We start from the raw sequence: 19,500 nt of genomic DNA, 5'->3' as shown, positions 1-19,500 counted from the left end.
GTTAAGAAACTTGCGTATTTTAAGAAGCAACAAATGCCAAAACATATATAATTGCATTCCCAGCACCTTTAAAATTTGTTACATATATTTGTTTATTTTCACAGTACAATGCTTTAGCGATAGACATTTCTCTTTGGCTATTATTGCAGCTAAATTATATTTTTATAATACAATAAATACACACACACATACTTCGCAGAACACATGCATGATGTCAGTAAAATGCTCATAAAATCATATGGAACACTCGCCGTTGCCACCATTTGGCTGCTTGTAGCTGTTCCGCTCTGGCTGCTCGTACAACGAATCCAAATCCTTTGTTCGGCGTAGGCCCCCAAAACGTGAGGGTAGCTGAACTGTTGTTGAAAGTCCAGCGTCTTCGTGCAACTCCGGATCTGGTGTGTCCAGCACAGCCGCCTCTACACGGCTCAGATCGGTATCTGGAAAGCTGACCTTCTTTGTGGTGGGCAACGTTGGTATTGAATCCGTTTTGGTGCGTCCATCGAGCTTGAGTGCGGCACGTGGTATCTTGTGCTTGACCAGCTCATAGGTGCATCTGTACAGGAATGTGTACTGCTGTTGCGTTTGCACCATTTTCATGCGCTGCAATTTTAAAAGACCTCAAGACTTATACACAAGCTAAAGGGCATGAATTCTATTATTACCTGAAAGCGCAGTTTCTTGACTGTTTCAAAAATATTTATTTTCGATTCGCTCTTCAAACGCTGCATTATCAAATCCAGACCAATAAATGTGCCCGTCCGTCCGACACCGGCGCTGCAGTGCACCACAATGGGCGAGTAGTTTGGACGCTTCTCCGCTTTCACCTTCCTGACAATGGTAATCAAATGGTTGGGATCATCGGGACAGCCATGATCGGGCCACTTTTTAAAGAAGAAATGTATGACTTTCTCCTTGAGACCATATTTCTCGTGGACCACACAGAGCTCCGTGCGATCGTAGATCTCGAAAGATTCCTTTGACTTTATTGTGACGCTGACACCGCGCATATTATAGGGATAATACTCGTGGCATTTGATCTGCAAGGGATACTGAAATATTAGACAAAATTGTGGGAGTGGGCACTAAAGAGTTTCTCACAATGTTGCCTTCACGAAACTGGGTAACCTGCACAATGACGCGGACATTGTGCTGCAGAATCATGCGCCAGAAATCCATAACGCTCTCCGGCTTCGGACCCTGAGTCGCGATATACTCCTTTTTGCGGGTGTGACCCTAAAAGAAAGGTTTAATAAAGATAAATTGTTTCGAAGAGCTTTTAAAACGTACATCAATAAAGGACGCATTGATATAGTCCGATCCTTCACTATCTATGTCCAATATCACGCGATTCTTGTCATCTGGAATATACAAAACTGAATCTCTAAAGTTACCCAAATCTGGAGTCAACTTACATGGATATATATCCGCATAACGATTCTTATTGCTGCCCAATTCAGAGGCCGAATAGCTCAGCTCCAAGGCCACTACGGTAATTTCCTTGAACTCGCGCGTCAATTTCTCCGGCTTGGCCACGTCCGCATAAAATATGGCAAAGTTCTTGGCTATGACATTACCAAATGGATCTTCTATGCCCTGACCAGAGTCCCGATGCCAGGCTATACGCTTGCGCACCCAAAGCACAACCAAGCCCAAGATGAAGGCCAGCAGCAGGCAGCTGCAGACGCTGACCAGGATGAGCGTCACCTTGATGGCCGCATCCGTCCTGAACTCCAGTAGGGCGGCATCATTGTAGCCGGAGCTGGTGAACAGGCGCACCACCATGTTGTATTCGGTGTTAGCAGTGAGCGGGCCATTGCAATAGCGCTCGGTTACATCGGGACACTTGCCAACTCCAATGGTAAAGGTTATTTCCTCCTCGCTAATGTCGCGTCCGTTCTTTGCGACATGCGGCTGCCACTGGAGCGGCGTGGTTTGATACTGATAAATGCAATCGCTGCCCACCTCATCCCAGGATGCCACAGTGGGCCATTCGCCAGATTTGAGCACATCATGCTTCAGCTGCGGTTCACCAGCACAATTCTTCTGGGAAAGCAACAACGCTATATACGTTATGTTGCCCGACTCGGAGTTAACAATGTTGCCGGGCAGGCGCACAATTGCCGAACTGGTTGGATGATTTGTCTCATAGGCGCTGACGCGCATTTGACGCACCAGATCCTCGCCCAGAGCAGAGGGTACTAATTGGGTATAAATGCAAATAAATAGTTAAGTTTTAAGGCTAATTGCATATATCAGACTTTTTTCTTATTCGCGCCTTCAATTGACAGTGTTGGAAAATGGGCAGAAATTTGTTTTGCCAGCAGCAGTGCTGCAAAGTGCAGCACACAAGTAACTAAAATAATAACATGCAACATACAAAATACCAAAAGAAGACCAACAAGAAAAAGAGTGCCCGTAGTTCTTCAGCACCAACTGGCGGAAAAAAACTTCAGCTTACAGAACTTCACAAAAAATGGCGCGCATGGACTAGGACACAAATTGAGGCATTTTTAGTACGTTATGCTAAACGAAGATTAAAAATAAAGCGTTAAAGCCCAGTAAAGAGAAAGGCTTTACAACACTAATTGTCTCAAATGTGTGTGTAAAATATGATAATAGAAAAAAATTAAGCGCGCAATTTCTATATAAAAACGAAGGCACAAAAGTGAATATGTTGTGTGTCGAAACGGTTGGGTAAGTAAGTAAAATCCCATCCATACTTACGACCAGATGGCGATTTCCACTCCCTTTTTGCACTGTCGCTCAAAGTAGACACATTGCTCGTTTTAATGGCCACTTTTACGGTGTATTCAACTTCGGGCTGTAGATCTGTTTCGGTATATGACATGCGTCCCTTCATGTCGTGTCCGGCAGGCGGCACTTGTCGTTGGAATTTGATTTCCTGCTGTTTTCGTGTGCCACTAAATTCCAAGACGAACCACTCGATCCGACCATTCGACTTACAGGGTATGGTCCAGGCGACGGTCACATTGGCGCTATAATTGTCCGGATCCAGCCCGGGTCCCTCCGAGGTTACATTTAGATCCGTCACAGGATCCGACACTGTTATAGACAAATTGACATTTTTAGGTTAGGTTGAGTAAAATGGAATATCGCCTACCATCCGAGGCCGTAACACCTATAACTGGCGCCGTATAAGGGCCCAGACCGAAATCATTCTGTGCAGCCACTTGCATAATGTACTTGACGGCGGGCGCCAGATCATAGAAGGTATTGGTCATGTCGCCTAAGTGGATAAATTACATTTTAGGTTAGGTTGGGTTTTAGGGATTGCTGAAAGATGCAGCAGACAAACCCTTAGTATCGGTCTTTGGCAGCTCGGTTATAGCTTCGCATATGCTGGGCACAAAATAATCTGCTTCGTAGCGCATCAGAAATGCCTGGTAATACTTGATGAGTCCGTTCAGTAGTTTCGGCTGTTCCCAGGTGAAGGTCAAGCTGTGCTTGCTGCTGCTGGTTAACATAACGTTTCTGGGTTGTTCGGGAACTGCAATTGACTAGATGTGCTTAGTACCGAACTGAACAATAGCTCCATGCTGCCAGCACATACAATAGACCAAGGTTTCCAGCGTCAGGGACTTGACCTTCGAGGCGCCAGCCATATTGTGCAGCGACACACGGCAAACGTATTTCGTGTAGGGCGAGAGCGGCGCAAGAATTGCCTGAAAGCCTCTCTCGCGATAGCTCTCCACGTATTTCTCGGCATAGGTGTACGGCACATCCGAGTTGGCGGAGCAATTGAAGTGCGCAAAGAACGTCTGGCAATTGTTATTGAAATCCTTATTATAGGCAATCAGCTCCAGACTGTGCGATGTGGCGCCGTTGCCCACCAGTGCGAGATCAGTCTACAGAGGAGATATGTATATAAGGCACGGCCTTGCAGCCGTAATATATTGCTCAAACCTTGTCGCCGTTAACAACATCGGCCTGTGTTTCCACTTCGATTTGACGCAGCTCGCCATCCAGATTCTCGTGCGTGTAGGGTATTATTTGTATGGTATATGCCTGGCAGGCCATCAGATCCTTCTCGAATAGCACAGTATTATTTTGTGTGCTGACGCTCAAGGCGACAACCTCTGAGCCACCGTCCATCCAACCGGATATGCGATAGCCCTCGATGCACAGATCGGCGTAGCTCGGTATCTGCCAGTTCAACTGTATGGAAAAGGGTCCGGTGCTGCTGTGCGGCTCCAATATCTGTGTGGGCTCTATTGCCAGTATATAGGATTAACAACTAATGGATAGCTTTTGGGCTACTTACGATCCTCGCTGAGGGTGCTCTGACTCTGGAACTTGCCGCCCATGCTGCCGTTCGCCAAAAGCGGCACAATTTCCACATTGTATGTGCCGCAGGGCTCCAGTTGGGTGAAGAGCATGAAGGTCTCATTGGTCAGCTGCTCGCCACTCTCATATTCCAGGCGCTGTATGGGCCCAGCCAGATTCACACGATAATTGGCCACACACTGCGCATGATCGCTGGGCGGTGACCAGGACCAGCGCAGCTCCGTGGCATTGATCTCCTGCATGGGCTGCGACACAGCGCTGGGCACTGTTTGCGCATAGATTTAGTCGAAGCTTAGGCGTGCCAGCTGGTTCTACTTACTCTTCGCGCCGGACACAAACGTCTCGGTGGCCTTGGCCGTTGTATTGCGCTCCATATTGATGTAGACCTCGATGGTGTGCAGTGCGCAGCCTTGCAGCTCGGTAATGGTAAACTGTTTCAAGGTGCTGTCATTCGAGGTCTCGCTTCCGCCGCAATCCTCTGAAGAATACAATTGAGAGGTCGAGCAGTGTCGAGCCGGCAGCACTTACCTTTAGTCTCCGATTCCACGTCAGTATACGGCGGCACAGTCGTTGCGCCCGTCCAGTCATCCAAAAACGTGGTTGCTGTCGTCTCATCCTCCTGCTCTGTGGTTGCTGTGGTCGTCTCCGGCTCCTCATCCGATACGCAGCCGTTTCGCCGCCAGACAATGGTGAAGCTGCCTATGCAGCTCTTATTGTCCGGCTCGTTCCATGCGACCAGCGTGTCGCCATTGGAGCGATTGCTAATGGTTAGCTGCAGCTCGCCAGGCTCCAGATAGCCGGTGTCCACGAATCTCATATCGCTATCGACAATAACGCTCGCATTATTCCTCGTTTCCAGTGTGACATTGTAGGTGCGACAGGGCCACACTTCCTCAACGGTATCTTTGCTCTCCTCCTTGAACTGCTGCCGGAAGCGCGAGGTATCCGGCGCAGTTGCATAGATCTCGAAGTGCTTCACACAGGCCCGATCGCTGGTCTCCCACGTCAGCTCGATGCTTGTCTCCGAAGCCACAACGGAGGTCAAATTGGTTTTTGGATCTGCGAAATGAAGGCAAATGTTAACACAGTCGAACTTATTTAATTATTACTATTATTTAATTATTATTCTTTATTTATTAATTATTATTTAATTATAGATCTTTATTATACCCATGCATTTGTTATAACAGTTTTATATACATGGATTTTTATTTGAATATTCTTTTCATGGAACTCATTTTCTATGGGCTTTGAATATCTAAAGACTCACCCTTGTAATCTGTGTAGGCAACTACGATTTGGTCAAAGGGCGTGGCGCCTAGAGCCGTACTCCTCAGCGTTACGACGGTTGTATAGCTCGTGCAGGGTTCCAGATTTTCACTAGATAAACGTAAACAAAATGTGTTAGATTAAATATAATTCGACTGAATTGTGAATCTTATCTAGATATTACCAGACAAGTTGCTCTGCGCCTAGGCTCGTTGAGGCGCTGCCCGCGGGACACGTGACATTCTCAATTACGTATTTATCCTTATCCTCGGCGCTAACGCTAAAGCTGAGCGTATACGGCGTACTTATCACAGTTACCTGAACTATTAACGTCAAAAATATGAAAGTAAACAAGGTTGTTTGCGGTATTAATGTGTTAAGCTAAAGCTTAAGCTGATTGGCTCAAGGTCGACGTTGTTTAACTTTTACAATAACAATAACAATAATAATAGTTAATTGGTTGTTCCAAAAACGTATCGCCTCTATCATCAGCACAGTTTACTTTGGCCGACGCCTTATCAGTCGTTCAAAGCTTAAACTCATTGCGAATTACAAACGAAATTGCCAATTCCTTAGCAGGCATACCAACTACTTAGCTAGTGTCTTGTTTTTCGATTAGAACTCACCCTCATTTAGTTCCTGTTCAGTGAGCGCTGTGCTGGTTTGCGCCTGCGCCTGTGACCAGGCCAACAGCAATAACGGCACACTGAGCAGTCCATAGAGCCGTGTCCTTGGCTTCCCGTGTCTCTGGTGCCGCATCTTAGGTCCACATTGCCAGCAGTTGCTGTGTGCGAGTTACGAGTACGAAAATCGGAAGTTAAAATCAAGTTCAATGTCAGCTCAACAAATGCAACTGGTTTTTAATTGCATCTCCAAAAAAAAAAATTGAAAAACAAAATAAAAATCAAAATATTAACGTATCGAAAGTATTAACCCCGCCATATAAGAAAGCAGCTCGCTTAAGTGCAATGCGCACATTAATAAAGTTTAGGCGTGAATCAATAAAAAACGAAAACAACAACAACAACAACAACAATCAATTTATATATACATATACACAGAATATCATGAGTGATACGTGATTTACAAGTTTCGGGCAGCTGAACTTATTGCGCTGAGCGCAAGTGTCAATAATACAAACAACATTAATTATAATAACAAAGGAAATAATTACACAATTACGCTCAGCATTTGACCCGAAGAGCGCGAGAGGGGGACAGAAATATAACTAAAACCGAAGGCATTTACGAATAAATATCTCGAATATTACTCATAACTAGCTCTACACCTTAACCCATCGATGCGCTGCGCTCTCTTTATACCCTGCACCCATTAAAAATGAATATAAGGGTATATTGTATTTGCGCAAAATCCAATTGTATGTAACAGGAGGAAGCAGAAGGAAGCATCTCCGACCCCATAAAGTATATATATATTCTTGATCAGCACCAATAGCCGAGTCGATCTAGCCATGTCCGTCCGTCCGTCTGTCCGTAGGTAGGTAGGTGTAGGTGCTCCTAGTGCCTGCGCAGATCGAGTTTGTTTCCGATAATCGATAACTTACATCGTTTTCAAGCAATCGATAAAAATCGAAGTCGATATCCTATTTTGGTCAGTTTTGGTAAATAATAAGAGCTCAAGTCACCAAACTTGACATATAGCTTCTAAAATAGAATATATATATGATGTTGGAAGAAGAGGGTGCAGGGTATCGCCTAGTCGGGAGCTCGCGACTAGAACCTCTTACTTGTTATTCCCTTGTATAGAGGGTTTTACAATTTATCTATAAAATTTGTAACGCACAGCAGAAGACTTCTTCGATCACATAGCGTATATATTTTTTCTAGATCAGCCGAGTTGAGTTGTCCATCTGCCTGCCAAAATCGTATCATTATCGTTTTACTTTAGCATATAGTTGCCATAGGAACGATAGGTCGAAAGTCAGGTTCTTGTATGAAAAACTTTTTTGTTTCTCAAGATATCTTAACGGGATTAATTCACTCTGCTCCTTTTAAATTCAAAATGTTATCAGCAACGGATTACTATATCATATAGCTATCATATAGAAATGATCGCTCGAAAAATAGATTCTTTTAATGCAAGATATTTTCAACAAATTAGTCTCACATAGCTGCAAAATCGTAAGGAAAATATCTACAAGGGTATTAAAGCTTTCTCGTTAAGTTTTTTATATACATTTTATATTTTTATAATTTTTATGTTTAAAGAAGATCGAGTAGATCTTAGGAGGCGTCTTCCAAATAAAAACAAATGAAAATCTGGTAAAAAACAGTTAGAATAAAGTATGCAATTGCTTAAAGTGGGCGAAAGAAAGCAAATGCTTGCCATTTATTTTTGATTAAACCTCAAATCATATTTCATCTGTAAGAAGGTTTCGTTTCAAGAGACTGTATTACCCCAAAATCGATAAATATCGATATGGATTACCCGAAATTTTATCACTTATCGCAGATTAAACAAGCTAAGAACTAGAAAACTTGGTGTTTGGGGTAGGAAAATATAATTTCGACGGTTTTTGAATTGTGTACAGAAGAAGATTTAGTCGTCTACGCTCAACTACGGCAGTCTGACTTGTCTTTAGTCTAGAGCCAAATGATTGGAGCGTATTATTTTCACAGAATAGAAACCTTCTCTTAAGTTTCGTACGTTCTAAAATGGGAAATACTCCAAATACCTTCAACATGAGACTTAAATGTCGTGAGCTCTTATACGATCTCTTCAAATGTAAACGTAATATTACTTTTGTGTAAAGATAAATGTGGTATGCTAGTAAAATGTAAAAAAAATTTAACTTTAGTCATATTTGTTATACCCTGAACCCATTAAAAATGGGTATAAGGGTATATTGTATTTGTGCAAAATCCAAATGTATGTAACAGGCAGAAGAAAGCATCTCCGACCCCATAAAGTATATATATTCTTGATCAGCATCAAAAGCCGAGTCGATCTAGCCATGTCCGTCTGTCTGTCTGTCCGTCTGTCCGTAGGTAGGTAGGTGTAGGTACTCCGAGTGCCTGCGCAGATCGAGTTTGTTTCCGATAATCGATAACTTACTCCATTTCCAAGCAATCGATAACAATCGATATCGATAAACTGTTTTTTGGGCAGTTTTGGTAAGTAACAAGAGCTAGAGTTACCAAACTTGTCATATAGCTTCTAAAATAGAATACATATATGCATTGGATGTTGGAAGAAGAGGGTTCAGGGTATCCCCTAGTTGGGAGCTCCCGACTAGTACCTCTTGCTTGTTTTAATTTTAAATTGTTTTATTTTTCTGCACGTTTTAAACGTTGCTTGAAATGGAGATTTCTGAACTCATTTGAAATTTAGTTACAAAACGTTTGCCAACTAAAGCATGCACCTATATACATTTATGAGTACGGAGGAAGGGGGAAGGAAGACAGGAGGAGGGGGCACAACAAAAAATCGGATCAAAGTACATGACACAAAATGACTCAAGTTCTTTGACAAAGCCTCGCAGGCAGAGTTTTATTGTGTAATTGAGAGCTTCTGCGCGGATTGGCATTGAGCAAAAGTCGAATTTGCGATTATGAAAAATGAAAACAAAAAAAAAATACATTCTCTATGCACTGCACACTTGAGCAATGTCAAGTCCAGAGGATTGGGTTTGGGTAAGGGCTTATCAAGGCACTTAATGGACAATTCGAGTGAGTTGAGCGAAGCGCGTGAAAACCAAAACTCTGACAGACGCAATACACAATTATTGGCGCAGATAACGATCTGAACAACTTGAGATTTATAGCGAAAATCGAAGTGTATATTGTGGTTGAAACACGGCTGAGACGAGAGCTTCGGCTTTTGTTATCACGCAGCTGCTCAAGATTTTGTTGTTGCCTTTAAGCAATTCAGATATTTCAACATTATTGACTTGTGTGTGTGTGTGTGTGTGTATTTAATCAAAAAACTACAACGCTAATTACTAATTTCAGTAGCTCGAACGCCATGGCTGCCACTGCAGAGACATTTTAAAGCAAATAAAATTACATTTTTTTTCGATATTTATTAATAGCTCGGCGACATATTTTGTTATCTACTTGAAAAACTGTATGGCAGCGGCAGCAGCCGTTGAGACAATTTCCTATGCTTTTGCTTGTTTTGAACAAGTCGCGAATCACTCAATTTTTTTTTTTTTATTATTTACTTTTTGGCGTGCCCACAAATCATGCATGAAACAACAAATAAGCCAATAATAACAATTTAACGGTCATAGAAAGTAAACGCTGGAAGTGCTTGCGTATTTTATCATATCAACAATATATAATCAGAGCAGCTCCCTGATAACAATGTGCATATGCGGCCGCTGAAACATTGTCCACTGTGCGCCACAAATTGTTTCCCAATAATACACACACACACACGCACACGCACTCGCAGTAAGATGTGTGTAATTTGTTTAATACATTTATGGCTTGTATCAAGGATGTGCTTCCGTTACAAATCAAATTATCGATAGACAAACACAATGCAATTGGCAGCACTTTTGATTTCAATTTTGAAACCGTTATCGCAGTGGCATGTGTAACGCGACGGAGCGAGCAGGCTGCTGATTAGAATCGCGATGGCTTGATAACGCTGCCCGTCATAATTTGCGAATCATTTACATATTTTGGCAATTTGCTCATTAAATTGATTCGCCAATTGATGGAGACAAGTTCACAATGCGCACGCAGTAAACAAAAATTCGAAGCACTCACAATGCGGTATGAATAGATGAAATATTTTTTGGCTTAAATACGCGCGAGCGAATCGAATTGTTTGCAAAAATTGCACTTTAATATGCGCAACGATATCGTTACTCTTTTTAACGAATAACCGTTCCCGTTGAGTGTTAGACGACAACTGAGCGTAAAAATTAATAACACATGGCTGTATCATTGTGCTTATTACTGATAAGGAAGTTACTCCAACGGGGTGTATATGTGTGTGTAGGTTGAAGATAAAAACAATACATTGCAGTTCTGTCAAAGTTTATGCACATGCAGTGTTGTACAATGTCAACAGCATATTGTATATAACATATACTGTATTGACTTTTAAAAAGTAAAAGAAAATGCGCCAAACTGATTACAACAGCTGTTCCGTGCATTTTGTCCAGCCATCGATAGGTGCCGCCGCTAGCGAATATCGATAACAAAAATACACGTGACCCTGACGTGACTAGTGCTGGTAAACAACAACTTTTGCATCGATACGTTGAAAGCATCGAAAGATATTGGAAGCATTTCTCGCCGCGCTTGACTTCTGCGTAATTATTTCCCAATTGATAAAAACTAATATAATTAAAAAATTCATAAAAATAACAATTTGTGTAAGTATGCGCAGTGTGCCTTGAAAAACGTCAAATAATCGCAAGTGCACGCGTTGCAACGCATAATCAAAGTTGCTTTTCGCAAGTGTCGTTTACGCGACGGCAACGCAGCAGCGAAGTGTATGTAATGGGCAAATGGGAAAAAAAAAAGAAAAATTTGTCATATGTATGAACACTGGCAATGTGTTGGTGCGCGCTTATAAGAGAGAGAAACGAAAACCCCTTTTAAAACGCAATTGTTTTGTGGCAAATGTGCGTGTCTTACAAAACTATTTGGCCTTTTTCAATTTTGCATATTGCCACTTTTTTAAACGCTGCCGCAGAGACGCTGGCTGCGCTGCTCATTCAAGATGGCCGTCGTAACAGTTTTTATTTTTCGTCAGTGTCAGTGTTGTTGTTGTTATTGTGTTTGGTGTGTGTGTGTGTGCGTGTGCTTGTCAATATACATGTGTGTGTGTTTTTGTTATTGAAAAGCAAAGCGAACAAGCTAAAGTTATGCAAATAATGCTGCAAAGTGTAAACTGAACTAAAGTACAAATGTACACGAAACTTCAACCTAACATGCAATTGCAAAAACAAAAACAATTTCAAGTTCTTCCTCTTTGCTACAACAACCACCAAAGAGCGATGACACATCGTCCCCTGCGTCAGTTTTATATGTGCGCGCGTGTGTGTGTGTGTGTGTTTTTGCGCATGTATCCTCCTACGCCTCCTGTTACCCCTGCCCCTGACTGGGGAAATTGATCGATTTTTAGCCAGAACAAACGTAAGCAGCGAATTTCGATGCCTTCGCCTACACCCCAAGCGCCTCTAACAGCTTTTTCCATGGGCCAAAGTTAAAAAGCAAACCAGTTCTGCAAATGCAACTTGGTCGTGTCTCGGTAGAAATCTTGTTTTTATTTATTTTTTTTCTTTCTTTTTTACAGTTTTTCCGTTTTGGGCTGCTTTGGCATTGGCCATCGCACATACACTAAAATACAAAACACATGTGCTTGAATGTGGTATTTGGGCCCATATATAGTTGTAGAATTGTTAACAGCGCTCGCTGCAATTCCCAGAACGTGTGCAATTTGCTGAGCTAAGCTGGTTCTGCGGTCTGGAGTCGCCAAGTCTGAGACTGACTGTGCAAATTGTCCACAAATTGCTGCTGTAGAGCTGCTGCCATTATCTATTAGGTCTGTTTTCTGACACTCTTAGCGCTGTCTTTCTTGTCTGTCTACTCTTTCACTGTCCCACCTCGCTTTGTTTTCGTCACTTGTGTTATCTTCCAAATGCCTGTTCACGAGCTTTTACAGTGTTATTGTATGCAACGTAAGGTGTTTGTGTTTGTCCGACTTTCCCAGCTAAAGGTTATAATTAATGCAAATTGTCTTGTCTCACACATTTTGTTGGCAAGTGTAGTTCCTAATCAATACACGAAACTTTTACTTAATTTGCTGCATTGCCAAATTCTCAGCACTGTGTGGGCAAGCGTAATTAATTAAAACATTGCCAACACTGGCGAAGCGTGAGAAACACACGCAATTGGCAGCCAAGTGCAAGGTCTCTCTTAAACGTTTTTTTTTGCACACGCGCTCTTTGAAGAGAAGCGCACATTCCTGCATCCTTATGCATATGTATGTACATCAAACACCCACGCGAGCTCTTCGAACAGGTAATCGCTACATAAAAACTTACAGCTACATATGCATTGCGAATTTACAATTCAAATTGGAATATGCATTTGTGTAGTTATGTCTGTGTGTGTTAGGGCATATATTATTTTGTGTTGCTGTCAGCGCGATGGTAACCCTTTATTTTCGCAGCGTCAGTGGACGCCTTTCAAATCTTGTACAGCGTGTGATCCAAACGCCCCCTTGTAGCTGTATTTATTGTTGATTTTTTTTTTTTTTGCTATTGCTGTGGAACACCGTTACTAGCTCGACCCACACAGTTACATAGCTGGAAGTTACAAGGCGCATGCCTGTGTATTGGAATGCTGGCCCCAATAAGAACCAAACGTACGCCTGGTTGCCACAACACAACGGTTGTTGACGGTGTCCGGCATTAAGCGCCTACTGGCCTCCCGCTCCTATACAACCTATCAACCCACACGCGTTCCGTTAATACTCGTGACGTTAGCGTTGTCTATTTTCTTATTTTGTATATTGATTATATTTTATATTTAGATGCGCAGTTAATGGGCGCATGGTGTCTTGGTTTTGCCACAGTTCCTCCGCGAGAGAATGTCCCAACAGCTGATTAAGGCTGTCTTTGCTCTCGCACTGCGCTCCAAGCGCGTGACTCATGTCTAGTTTCAATGCCGACGTCGCCGCAAAAAAAAAAGAAGCAAATTTCAACGCTTGAACTCGTTTGGTCAGTTTTCATTAAATTGTGTATCGCCCTGTGTTCAGCAGCTAGTCCAAAAATCGTTAAATATTATTTGTCGATGGTTAAGCGACCAAAAATAAACTGAAAACGTCATTTCCTCGATTCGAGTTCATGTGCATGTATACATATATATGTGTGTGTGTGTGTGTCTGTGTAGTCTAAGCTTGGACTTTGTTGTGCGTCTCTCTTTCGTTTTGCGTTATTTACTTATAAGAAGTTGCTTGAACTACCGTTAGATCTTGCTAATTGGCTTTGTCAGCGCTGCTTGTAACTTTGCTATAGTTGGCAACGTGGTACACACACACACACACAAATGTGTCGTCAAATGCTTATCTAGAAAGAAAACAAAAACGCGTTATGCTTTCGTTGATTTTTCGCTTAGATTCGTTTAGTTTTATGTCGTTTTATTGCGTGATACCTGCGTTTTGTTTTATTTGTATTGCCTGTTGCTTATGCTGCTCTTCCTATTGCTGACCACCTTGAGTTAATTGAATTGCTCTTGCCATAACCAACAACAAGTACCACATGGCTTGCTATTTAAAGTAACTTGACTATTGCATTGGCAAATTCGAGCAGTTATATCGATGTGTCAATTATAGGCAGAGTTGCATTTGAGCAAACACAAAGTTCAAAACATGGAAGTCATTGCGAATAGTTGCTGCAACCTGATTGGCCCACCGGCTGAGCTTTAAGTTTTGCAGACAATGCGCGCTTTAATGGCGGCCAGACGAACCGAAAATTTCGGTGTGCCAGAAACACACAAACGAAACAATTTCGGAGGCTGAAGATGTTGATAATTATGTTGTTGATCATCATGCTACACGCTGCGAAACAATGAAAGGAGAGATGGCATAGGGACGTAGCCGGAGGGAAGTAGTAGTAGATTAATGAGTATGCATACCAAAAAGGCGGCGTATTGAGGCAAGCTTGCCAAAAAAAAAAAAGTCGAGAGTGTGTCTATTTAGTTGCCCAACTAGCAGATACCCTGTAGCAGCTCCGGACTTTCGCGAGTGTTTGTGCTACACGAGCATCTACATACCATATTTTGTATCTCAGACCATTTTTTATTTATTTTATTCAAAAACTGTCTCAAAAATCTTTAATTACGTATTTTGGAAAAAACGAGGATCTATTGCTAAGAAACCTGCTCTGTGTGTGTCATTGAAAAATCTATGCTCTAAATGTTCAAACTACCTTATATGGTCGCCAGATCGACTTGGCTATTGTTGGTGCTTAAGGATATATACAGTACTTTTTAAAGCCGAAGTTAAATCCTGCCTGCTGCGTGTTATATATATTCGCGTTAGCGCAACATACGCTTTTTTATATCCATTTTGCAATGGGTACAGGGTATAATTATGTGGGTGACTTGCCCCTTTGCGAAACTTGCCTTTTCATTTTGTGAAACTAATTTCCTGTTCAGTCATTCATTTATAATACTCGAGCGTTTGTCTTGATGCATGTTTCTTCTCTTATTTCTCTGCAGCATTGCACAAGCAGGCAGCAACAAATCGAGGCAAACAGCAAAAGAATTGAAGCTCGCCGAAACCGAAGAACAGCATGAAAATGGTGTTGTCGCAGCGGCAGCGCGAGGAGCTGTAAGTAACCATCAACATCATCATAAAACCAGTCTAACTAAATCATTTCGAATTTTCTATGTGTTTTATTTGGTGTGCTGCGCTGCAGTAACCAAGCGATTGCCGATTATTTGGGCTCAAATGGCTATGCCGACTCATTGGAGGCCTTTCGCAAGGAGGCCGATCTCAGCACAGAAGCGGAAAAGAAGTTTGGCGGCCTTTTAGAAAAGAAATGGACATCGGTCATACGGCTGCAAAAGAAGGTCATGGAATTAGAGGCTAAGCTAACGGAAGCTGAAAAGGAGGTTATCGAGGGTGCGCCCACAAAGAACAAACGTACGCCAGGTGAATGGATACCCAGGCCGCCAGAGAAATACTCACTAACAGGACATCGTGCCAGCATAACGAGGGTTAGTTTTTGCATTTAAATTCACCGATACAGCATTAAATGGATTATTGTTGTTATTGTAGGTTATATTTCATCCAATATTCGGACTAATGGTTTCTGCTTCGGAAGATGCCACCATTAAGATATGGGATTTCGAAACTGGCGAATATGAGCGTAGTCTGAAGGGACACACAGACTCTGTGCAGGATGTGGCATTCGATGCGCAGGGCAAGCTTTTAGGTAATGCCAGCAGCTAGCAATCGAGGCCCTTGGTTTTTAAACTCCTAACTTTGTGTCCCTTACAGCCTCCTGCAGTGCTGATTTGTCCATTAAACTGTGGGACTTCCAACAGAGTTACGAGTGTGTTAAAACCATGCACGGTCACGATCACAATGTGTCCTCGGTGGCCTTTGTGCCCGCCGGAGACTATGTGCTATCCGCATCACGTGATCGCACTATCAAAATGTGGGAGGTGGCCACGGGGTGAGTTTTCAACAGAAATTTGCAGTGCGTCAAAATAATTCTAATTGTTCATAATTTTCATGTCCAGCTACTGCGTTAAAACCTACACCGGCCATCGGGAGTGGGTGCGAATGGTGCGCGTGCACATTGAAGGCAGCATCTTTGCCACATGCTCAAATGATCACACAATACGCGTTTGGTTGACGAATTCAAAAGACTGCAAGGTAAGCTAGCAAGCAGACAACGGATAGAATCCTTATACATAAGCATGGTCAGGGAATCGGATAGAAGCCATGCAACTTCGGGCCAAGTGTATCTCTAAGGCTTCCCGTACATGGCATAATTTGTGGCCTTAAATTAAATATATCACAATTAAACATTTTGTTATATTCTGCAGGTTGAATTACGTGATCATGAGCATACGGTGGAATGCATTGCCTGGGCGCCCGAGGCGGCAGCATCAGCAATAAATGAGGCAGCCGGCGCTGACAACAAGAAGGGTCACCATCAGGGACCATTCCTGGCATCGGGTTCACGTGACAAAACCATACGCATTTGGGATGTGAGCGTTGGACAGTGCCTGCTCACATTGAACGGGCACGACAATTGGGTACGGGGCTTGGCATTCCATCCGGGTGGCAAATATTTGGTATCAGCCAGTGATGACAAGACCATTCGAGTCTGGGATTTGCGCAACAAGCGATGCATGAAGACGCTCTATGCGCATCAGCATTTCTGCACATCAATTGGTGGGTGCAAAATAAGCCACATATCAAGTTTATAGTTTGTTCTTAACACATTTTCTTCTTTTTCTTTTTTTAGATTTTCACAAAGCGCATCCGTATGTCATTTCCGGCAGCGTAGATCAAACAGTTAAAGTTTGGGAATGTCGTTAGGAACTCGGCAAAAGATTTGCTTATTTCTCAATTTAAACATAATTAATAAAGCTACAATATTTATATATATAGATATATATATATGTATGCATATATATATATTTGAGTATGCAAAACAGCACACAGTCTCAGCCACCTTTACCAGATGCATCAATGCAAACTTCAATTGTATATTTCAAAATATATCTATATATATATGTATGTGTATGTGTATGTATACATATGATGTATGTCTAAAGTTAAAACCGAGCAAGCAGCAATTAGATGAAAAAAAAAAACTAAACAGCGAAAGAAACGAAATATTTATTTAATGTACGGCCTCCTAACCAACTAACCTACCTACCTACCAACTATACAAAGTACATGCATATTTATATATATATACCTTTAAATATACATACGATTACTGTTAATTTAAATGCTGTGTAGACCCACGCCTCAAAAAATATAAAAAAGAACACATAAGAAAAAAAAAAACAAACAAACAAATCGATAAGAAAACAAACGCCCACAAAGCACGCTCGCTAGCCGACAAAAACTTAAGATCTGTAGTTGAATTTTCGTAGTTTTCTTGTGAGTGTGGAAAACCAATTTGAAAAACGATATATTATAAAAATACGCATACACAAAAAACAATTGTACGACGAAAAATGTCTTTGTCAAAATCCAAATGTTGCAATGTCACTCAACGCAGTCTTTATAGACCACATAGCGAAAATACGATATTATATGATGTTGTCGTCTCTGAATTTTGTTGCATATAAGCGCATAAGAATATAGATAAATATATGCCACACCCTCGCGCAATATAAGAACAGATAAATCAACGACAACAACAAAAGCAGCAACAAACAAAAGTATTTTTTCCTTCTACTAAATATACTATTATTAAACGCAGAGCGAACGATTTCTAATGGAAGGCAAATTTGTTATTAATTACTTGAAATTTTACTTACATGAAATTGAGGTAATTTTTGTCTAAATGAATAACAAATCAAGAACGCTTTTTACAAACATTTATGAATACAGCTTGGACGTTTTGAGTTCTTTTTTGCTAAAGGATCTAAACAAAACCACAAACAACAAACAATACAAATAAAACTATATAAAATGTGTACAAGTTTAAGTTTGCTTTAAGTTCAAAAATATAATTTACTTTAGTGAAAATGCTGCAAATTTAATTTTAATTTAATTGTTCATAAGTGCAAAGGCAAAATATAGTAGTATATATGTATACATTATTAAATATTTGTGGAACATTGCAAATTTCGTATAGACAACACACAAATATGCAGAAATTAAGAAGCAGAACCGGATTATGGATTTAAACAAGCAAAAGAAAACAAAAAACATTTGTAAACAATAAAATTTGCTTCTTCAAGAAACAGAAAAACAACAAAATCAACAGTTGATGACATTTTAAATGCTCTGTACCCAGAGCATGGATATGCAAATGCTAAATAATATTGATATTTCGTCAGATCCAACCATGAATTGAGTGTTACGTTTGTTTGCGAGAACTGGGTACAGGGTATTGCATAGTCGAACTCAGTCGATTATAGACTACTCTCGTATTTGAAGCACCTATTTTTTAGCATAAGTTATGGGAATTACAATTAAACAAAAACACAAAAAACGAAACGCTTCTCTTATCACCAAAGCTGCTTTAAAATGTTGGCCTATTATCACGATAAACCACACATGCAATCGATAATTAGCCAATTATTACATTAATGGCAGTTTTATCGCTGGTTAATATACATTGATATATATATACATATATATACATAACATGAATAAATCCACAAATTTGTTTCACTTATAAACCATAAGCTATATTTGTTTAAATATGCATACAAAGCAATTAAATTAGGTCAATTCTCTGGCTGGGAGGCTTCGGTTTCTGATGCAGCCTCTGGTTTAGGAGCAGCAGTTGCAACTGCTTCCATTTCATGCGTTTCAGGAGCTGCAGTCGCAACTGTTTCCATTTCTTGCGTTTCAGGAGCTGCAGTCGCAGCTGTTTCCGCTTCTTTCACTTTAGCAGCCGCTTCCATTTCTGCGTTGGGTTTTGCAACTGGCGCGCCCGCTGGCTCCGCAGCCATGTCTTCTGTTGGTTGTGTAACGCTCGCCACTTCCTTGTCTTCTGCCGGCAACTCCTCAGCTGCAGTACCCACATCAGCTTCGGCTTCTGAAGCACTTCCACTGGACTCACTGTCTGGCTTTTTGTCTTCGTTTGGTTTCTGTTCGCGTAGACGTTTTGCCCGTTGTTTTTTCTTCAAGCGCTTTGCGCGTTTTTTTGCCGTACGCTCCTCGGCAGCTCGTTTGTTATTATCCAATTTCTGTTGATACGCATCATCAGCAGCTTCGCGTAGGCTTTGGTTTTGTATATTCTTTTGGCGTGCATATTCTTTGCGTCGCAGATGGCGATAGACATGAAATTCGCCGGAACCCGCTCCAGCGCTGCTGCCCATCACATTGCGCACAAATGTGGGCACCGAAGACATGTAGTCACGCTCACGGCGCTGCTCTGGTATAATAACTGGCTTTTCCTGTCAATATTAACTTAATTAGCTATTGTTTACAGTGAGCGACAATTAAACTTACGGGATTTTTCATAAGTTTTTCCAGCTTTAATCTTTGTAGATCTGTAGCCGTTTTAATAAACGGCCCCAATGGCTTGTCTTTTTCCCCAGAATCGCTGTCGTCGGATCCCGCATTCTTTTTCTTCTTTCGAGGCTTGTTTTCCGTTTCTTTAACTAAATTTTTAATCAGCGACATGTTTGTTGACAACAAATTCAGTGTGACTATTCGCGTGTTGGCGTTGAATGGTGATTGGTCATTGTGTGTGGCCGCAAGAATACCAAAAATACCAGTCTCTTA

At 41.5% G+C, this 19,500-nt stretch overlaps 3 protein-coding genes across 5 annotated transcripts; 1 reads left to right on the top strand and 2 right to left on the bottom strand.

Moving 5' to 3' along the window:
* Positions 1–76: 76 nt before the first annotated feature.
* Positions 77–10,451, bottom strand: Ptp52F (Protein tyrosine phosphatase 52F). The gene is made up of 17 exons (XM_002049114.4): positions 10,314–10,451; positions 6,204–6,361; positions 5,762–5,900; positions 5,579–5,688; positions 4,837–5,367; positions 4,628–4,786; positions 4,286–4,573; positions 3,928–4,232; positions 3,575–3,869; positions 3,320–3,511; positions 3,125–3,250; positions 2,728–3,066; positions 1,416–2,201; positions 1,291–1,361; positions 1,102–1,236; positions 666–1,040; positions 77–603 (listed from the first exon to the last, which is right to left on the bottom strand). Exons 2-17 carry the CDS (start codon positions 6,334–6,336, stop codon positions 235–237), a joined length of 4,353 nt encoding a protein of 1,450 aa, XP_002049150.1. The 5' UTR covers positions 6,337–6,361; positions 10,314–10,451; the 3' UTR covers positions 77–234.
* Positions 10,452–10,763: 312 nt separating this feature from the next.
* Positions 10,764–17,163, top strand: Lis-1 (LisH and WD40 domain-containing Lis-1). 3 transcript variants are annotated; one of them, XM_002049115.4, is made up of 8 exons: positions 10,764–10,864; positions 14,784–14,895; positions 14,984–15,284; positions 15,346–15,502; positions 15,568–15,745; positions 15,813–15,948; positions 16,122–16,473; positions 16,547–17,163. In XM_002049115.4, exons 2-8 carry the CDS (start codon positions 14,858–14,860, stop codon positions 16,618–16,620), a joined length of 1,236 nt encoding a protein of 411 aa, XP_002049151.1. In that variant the 5' UTR covers positions 10,764–10,864; positions 14,784–14,857; the 3' UTR covers positions 16,621–17,163. The 3 variants fall into 3 exon arrangements, with proteins under 3 accessions (XP_002049151.1, XP_015029696.1, XP_015029697.1); XM_015174210.3 differs by having other exon boundaries at positions 10,784–10,927; XM_015174211.3 differs by having other exon boundaries at positions 10,813–11,047.
* A 1,266-nt stretch (positions 17,164–18,429) lies between these two features.
* Positions 18,430–19,490, bottom strand: LOC6626876 (PRKR-interacting protein 1 homolog). The gene is made up of 2 exons (XM_002049116.4): positions 19,225–19,490; positions 18,430–19,169 (listed from the first exon to the last, which is right to left on the bottom strand). The coding sequence occupies exons 1-2, from the start codon at positions 19,396–19,398 to the stop codon at positions 18,495–18,497; spliced, it is 849 nt and encodes a 282-aa protein (XP_002049152.1). The 5' UTR covers positions 19,399–19,490; the 3' UTR covers positions 18,430–18,494.
* Positions 19,491–19,500: the final 10 nt, after the last annotated feature.

The sequence above is a fragment of the Drosophila virilis genome, chromosome 5 (assembly GCF_030788295.1).
Source record: "Drosophila virilis strain 15010-1051.87 chromosome 5, Dvir_AGI_RSII-ME, whole genome shotgun sequence".
Lineage (NCBI taxonomy): Eukaryota > Metazoa > Arthropoda > Insecta > Diptera > Drosophilidae > Drosophila > Drosophila virilis.
This window is presented reverse-complemented; position numbering and strand designations above follow the sequence as displayed.